The sequence below is a fragment of the Anas acuta genome, chromosome 27, assembly GCF_963932015.1.
Source record: "Anas acuta chromosome 27, bAnaAcu1.1, whole genome shotgun sequence".
Classification (NCBI taxonomy): Eukaryota; Metazoa; Chordata; class Aves; order Anseriformes; family Anatidae; genus Anas; species Anas acuta.
In genome coordinates this window covers 5,659,128-5,665,184 of record NC_089005.1, presented here as the reverse complement: position 1 = coordinate 5,665,184, position 6,057 = coordinate 5,659,128, and the positions used below count along the sequence as shown (strand labels likewise).

The 6,057-nt window shown below is 53.0% G+C and overlaps 1 protein-coding gene across 1 annotated transcript; it reads left to right on the top strand.

Moving 5' to 3' along the window:
• Nucleotides 1-4,688: 4,688 nt before the first annotated feature.
• On the top strand, nucleotides 4,689-5,884 carry BOLA3 (bolA family member 3). Its single transcript, XM_068662490.1, has 4 exons — nucleotides 4,689-4,847; nucleotides 4,966-5,089; nucleotides 5,257-5,345; nucleotides 5,723-5,884. The coding sequence occupies exons 1-4, from the start codon at nucleotides 4,812-4,814 to the stop codon at nucleotides 5,786-5,788; spliced, it is 315 nt and encodes a 104-aa protein (XP_068518591.1). The 5' UTR covers nucleotides 4,689-4,811; the 3' UTR covers nucleotides 5,789-5,884.
• The last annotated feature ends 173 nt before the right edge of the window (nucleotides 5,885-6,057 follow it).

The following is a 6,057-nucleotide window of genomic DNA, read 5'->3' as shown; positions in this document are numbered from 1 at the left end:
TCTGGTGCTTTCAGTCTCTGGGGGACTTTCTCCATGTGATCGGCTCTGGGAAGAGTGAATCCAAGACTTGACTCTCCAAATGTGCCAGTCTCATTGTGCATGCAAGCGGCCTCTCTGAGCAAGCCAGCTTGGTGGCAAGCACTGCTTGAGCGTGGCACTGTTCTCTCCCCAGGTGCTGTCATCTCTCCTTCCTATGGATCACCGTTCTTCCCGCAAAACAAACAAACAAACAAAACAGAACAAAAAAAAACAACAGCAACAACAAAAAAAAAACAACAACAACCACGTGGTGCTTTTCAAACAATCTCACTTGAGGCTTTTCGCCTGCCTCTGTCTCCCAAAGCTGTGCTGGGGCAGGCGAGCTCTAATGTGGCTCTCCAGGCAGGTGGTGTGGCAGGAGCTGGGGCCCCACCAAGACCGAAGGTGGGTGTCAGTGTCCCCAGTCATTGCTTTTGCACTTTCAGGTGCCTTTTGGAGAGCGAGTGAGCGAAAGCCAATGCCATCACCGTGCAGAAATCACCTTGTGTTTACTGTAACCCTTGTTCCTTCCGCACTGGCACAGATTAGCAGGATCTTGGTAAAACAGCCTGAACATTTATGTAGTCTGATTTTAAACCTGTAAATAGGGAAAGAATTTTTTTAAAAGCACTTTCACCTAGATGTAAAAATGAAAGCAAAACTGAAAAAAAAAAAAGCAAATTCCCTCTCCCCTTCCCAACAACTTAAAAGCAGTATGTTTTAAACAAGATAATTGTGGGAGAACTGTAAATACTGGCAGAATATTTAACATGCTTTGTCCGTCCTTCATAGTTTTTTTTTTTTTTTAACCGTAATCTGTAAAGTTGCATATATTTGACAAGGAAACTCAATGATCTATTATTGCTTTTCTTATAAGTACCCAATAGCATATCAGGATTGTAGAGTTTATGGCAAGTCAAATTTTAGGGAAGCCCATGGACAGGTTTGTGTGTCCTGGGGCTGTGTACCATGGTGCTTGGCTGTGGCATAGTGGTGGTGATCTTCACAGGGCAAAAAAAGGGGTCGGATTCGGGTGCCGGCCTCGGTTTGTTTCGCCCAGGTCTCGTCTGACTTCCACATTGTAGGTTGTCGCAGGGGTGCCTTGAAAGCTTCGCATAGATGATGTTAGCAAGAAATTTGCGGTGTTTGGGAGAAAGGGGTGTGTTTGGAGAATGTTTCAGTCCATACAACCTGTCTAAGTCCTGCTTCCTTGGAGGTTTCTGGTTCGGGGGGCTCACTCCAGCATGGCGTCTCCCTCCCTGCCTCAAAGGGAGGCTCAAACTGGTCCAAACTTGGGGGGGGGGGGGGGCCATGGCAGCGGCAGCTGTGCATGGGTTGGGAGCGAGAACTGCTGCAGTCTCATGTTTTTACACTACATACGTATAACCTACCTCAAATCTCAGTCATTGAAAATTAGCATGCTTCAGACTTCTTATATGAAAACTAGAAAACTATGCACAGCTCTTTATCCCTTGCTGCTGAGAGTCTGTTTTAAGCGAAATCTTTTTCTTTATCCGTACCAGCGCTAGCATTCATGCTTGTCCCACCCGCGCAAAAGCCATGGGGGTTGAAGCATTAAGGGGACATAGTGGCGCGTGGTGGGTGGCGGGACTTGCTGGGGGCAGTGTTTTAATTGCTTTGGGGCTGGGGTGGGGGTGGGGGTGGCGGCGGGGAACACTCTGCAGCAGGTTGCAGCCACACTGGTGCTAGAACACCCACAATGGAAACACGGGGGAGATCTTGACGCAGGGAGCCCAACAGGCTCCTTCCACCCACTTCAGCGTTTCAGGCCATGATGCTTCACCTCAGCCTGCGGAGCTGTCTGGGTGACAGGGAGCGTTTCCGGGGGGCAGCTCCCCCTCTTGGCGCTCTCAGGACGAGGCTCAGGAAGGAGAAAGAAACCAGAATCCCTGAGGTGCCTCAATTGCTGACTTTTCCTTTTAATACTGGAATATGCTTTGTGGGCTCTTTAAGGCATATTTTTTATTAAATGAAATCTTCTAATTAAAATGGTGCTATGGTGTTTTAACAAACTGTATCATGCTTCTGCCTGATTCCATCTTGCTGTGGTGCTACTAATGTATATAGGAAACTAGAGAACCAAGAAAAAAAAGCAATGTCGTTGAGAAGGAAGTTTACTTTTCTGAAGCGACAACTCTGAGAGTGATGGGAGTGTGTTGTTTTTATGCAAACAGAGATCGGTGCCCTGCGGAAGTGTTGGAGGCACCTTTGCTTGCAGTGGCTTCGCTCTCCTCCAGTACAGGGCCAGGGAGCCAGCAAGAGGGCAGGCAGGTGCAGTTTTCTGATGTGTTACTCAACCACAGTACGTGGATGTGGTACTTGGGCACTTTGCTCAGCCATGCACCAGGGACACGGTGCTCAGCCAGGGTGTGTGAACCTGGTGCTTGGTCATGGTGCTTGGGTTTGATTCTCAGACACGGTGTGTGGACTTGGTGCTCAGGCAGGATGCATGGACTTGGTGCTCAGCCACGATACGTGACCATGGTGCTTGACTGTAGTGCTCAGTCAGGGTGTGTGAACGTGGTGCTTCACCATGGTCTGTGGGCTTGGTACTCAGACATGGTGTGCAGACTTGGTGCTCAGCCAGGGTGTGTGAACATGGTGCTCAGCTGCAGTGCTCAGACATAGTGTGTGGACTTGGTGCTCGGTCAGGGTGTGTGAACATGGTGCTCAGCCACGGTGCTTAGCTGTATGTGCAGACATGGTACATGGGCACTGTGTTCAGACAGGGTGCACAGCCTGGTCTGCGGGTGTGTTGTGTGCACACAGGGCACAGGCATAGTGCTCAGACAGTGCTCAGGCACAGGGCATGGCCGTGGTGCTCAGGCACTGGTCACAGTGCTCAGGCATGGTCCACAGACATGGTGCTTGAACAGGATGCATGGCTGTTGTAAACAGACACGGTGCTTGGGCACAGTGTGTGGACATGGTGCTCAGGAACAGTTGCTCAGGCACAGTGCTTGCCCATAGTTAGCTGACTCAGTGCTTGAACATGGTGCTTGGGCATTATGGACATGGTGCTTGGGCATGGTGCTTAGACTTGTTTGCCCACCATGCATGTACATGGTGCTCAGGCATGATGCTCAGCACAGTGCTTGAACGTGGTGCTTGCACCTGGTGCACAGCCACAGTGCACACGTATGGCGCTTGGTCATGTCGTACTAGCACTGTGCATGGGCACTGCACAACACTGGATGAGGGCATTCGCTGGCACAGTACCGTGACACGGTGCCCAGCAGCTCGCCATCCCTTGCAGCTCATTTCCCTCCCTGAAACAACAGGGGTTTGCTTACAGGGGGAGCCATGGCAAGGTAACAGCTGGGCTTCACACTTTCACATCTCTTTATTTTCCCTTTTTTCCCTTTGCATTTTGTTGGGTTTCATTGGTGCTACTTTTTTCCTTTGGGTTCCTGTGAGTTGGGGGGCAGCAGCTCCCCCACGCCCCAAAACCAAGGCAAATACCTCAACCCCACACACACCCCGCAGCGCCATGGCAGCGAAGGCAAGTGAAACTGGGGCAAATCTTTCCAAAATCAGGGATCCTTTTGCAGCGGTGTTTGTTCCCTTTTTTTTTTTTTTTTTTTTTTTTTTTTTTTTTTTTTTTCCTGTTATACCTTTCCACCCAGGCTTTTCCTCATTTTTGCATCCTTCAGGGATTACAAACTGCCATAGTTTCAGCCTTGTTTTATCCTGGAAGCATTTTGGCGGTGGGTTTTGCACTGCAGAGCAGTGAATAGGTAATAAAAGGAAAAAAAGCGCCATTTTCTTGGGTTCAGCGCTCGGGATTTGATTGGAGGTGTTTTTTTTTTTAATTATTATTTTTTGTTTGCTTTTTTTTTTTTTGACATTTTGTTCGGGTTTTAGAGAGCTGATGAGGGAGGTGGGACGGTGGCAGGCAGGGGGGTGGGGGGGCACCGCGCAAAGTCCTTGTGGCTCCCAAGGACTCACACTTGAAGATTTCTTGGTCGGCTCGGGACTGTGGTTACTTGAAATGAAGTTTTTCCGGGGCGGATCGAGGAACGGTAGATTTTCCCATGTCTCAAGGCAATAGGATTAATGTGTATTAAACTGTAGATACTTCTAGGACAGTAAATTTATGCTGATAATTTTATTTTGTATAATTTTCCCTCTTTCCCTTTTTTTTGTGTGTGGTTTTTGTTTGTTTTGTTTCTTAACGCCCTATTTTTAACCCTCACCTCCAGTGTTTTGGTAAATTTATTTTTAGGATGCCTAAGAATTCCATGTATGGATCCTTCCCCTCCTTTCCCTTTCCCTTTCTTTTTTTTTTTTTTTTTATTTGTATTTTATTCTAAGTTACACGCAGCCGACCAGGCTGCGAGATGTATTATTCCTGATATCTTTAAAATATTGTGGGTGTTTTAATAAATTTTATATTTATTTTTTGCACTCAAACTTGGCCGTTCTGTTTGTCTCTGCCTGGCGGTGAGGTGGGGGGTGAGGAGGGGACCCTGGGGAGGGGGGCGGGGGTTGCGTGTGGCGCTTGCGGGGGACAAGATGGAGTCGCGGCTGCGGGGAGCGGGGGAGGCTGGGCCTCGGTGCGGGTTTGACGCGCTCTGGGGTGTGGGTGGGGAGCTCGGGGCTGGGGCTGCGGGGGGGTGAGCGGCCGGCCCGGCAGGGCACGGCAAGGGGGCCGGGCCGAGATCCCGAGGCTGCCGCCGGGGTCCTCCGGGCCGCCAGGGGGCGAAGCGAGGCGGCCGCGGCCTCGCGCCGAGCCCTTCCCCGCCCGTCCCCGAGGCCGCCACGGGCCCGAGATGGCCGCCGCGGCGGGGCTGCGGCTCCGCGGGCCGGTGAGTGGCGCGGCCGCCCCGGGCCGTGCCGCGGGGAGCGGCCCCGCGGAGCGGTGTCACAGCTCGGTTTGTTTTGCGCCCCCCTCTCCTCTCCTCTCCTCTCCTCTCCCCGCCCCAGCTCGTTCTGCGGTGCGGCCCTTGGCGAAGCTTCACCTCCCGGACGGACGGGGAGGCCCGAGTGACCCGCGTCCTGCGGGAGAAGTTCCCCCGCGCCTCCGCCATCAGGGTGGTGGACATCTCCGGTAACCCACCCGCTCCCCTTCAACCCCCCCGCGCCGTGCTGTGCGCTCCGCCGCCGCGGGGCTGAGCCCGGCCCGGCCGCGGCGGTTGCCGGGGGCCTCTTGGCCGGGGGGGGGGCGGCGGCAGCGCTCTGCCGGGGGCCGCACCGCGGGGCTGCGCTTCCTTGCAGGAGGATGCGGCGCTATGTACGAGGTCCACGTCGAGTCGGAGGAGTTCAGGGAGAAGCGGATGGTGCAGCAGCACCAGATGGTTAACCAGGTGAGGGCTGCGGGCTGCAGCAGCCGGTGCACGGCGCCCGAGCTGCAGACCCACGCGCAGCCGAGCAGCGGCATGCACACAGCAGTGGTTGGCACGTGCACGCTCCTGCGGCACCACGTCTGCATGGCCTGGGCATGCAGCATTTGTCTCTGCTTAGTTTTGCATCCTGCTTGTGTGTGGATGTTGCAGCACTGCATGCAGTCTGCTTGCACGCACAGCACTTGCAGTTGACACAGCACACGCTGCATTTGCACTTGAGCACTACATGCATACAGCACTTAATTAAGAGCTCCACTTCAGCACTCAGTACTTGGTGCTTTAAAGCCACCCACTTTTACCTTGAAGTGGGACTTAGTATTTGTGTTCGTCTCTTGCAGGCACTGCGTGAAGAGATCAAGAACATGCATGGACTGCGCATCTTCACCTCCACCCCCAAGCCCTGATACTGGGCTGAGCTCTGTGATGGGAAGGGGGGGAATGTGAGGGGACTTGTGCAGCTGCCGGGAATGGCCCGGTCAATAAAGATGCTGGAGACTGTGTGTGTGAAGAGGCTCTGGACCAGCCAGAACTGGGGGGCAGAAGCAGGATGCTGCTGCAGCCACCAGCCAGGGGGACTCCCTTCAAGGGAAAATGTTCTTAGGGTTGTTTGTTTTCAACTGGAACATGTGGGGGCTGTGAGGGCACCAGTGCATGGAACAAGGACAAGACATCC

Coding starts and splice junctions, on each gene's coding strand:
- BOLA3 (XM_068662490.1), top strand. CDS start 4,812: ATGGCCGCCGCGGCGGGGCTGCGGCTCCGCGGGCCG. Junction 4,848..4,965: donor GGCTGCGGCTCCGCGGGCCG/GTGAGTGGCGCG, acceptor TCCCCGCCCCAG/CTCGTTCTGCGGTGCGGCCC. Junction 5,090..5,256: donor CAGGGTGGTGGACATCTCCG/GTAACCCACCCG, acceptor GCTTCCTTGCAG/GAGGATGCGGCGCTATGTAC.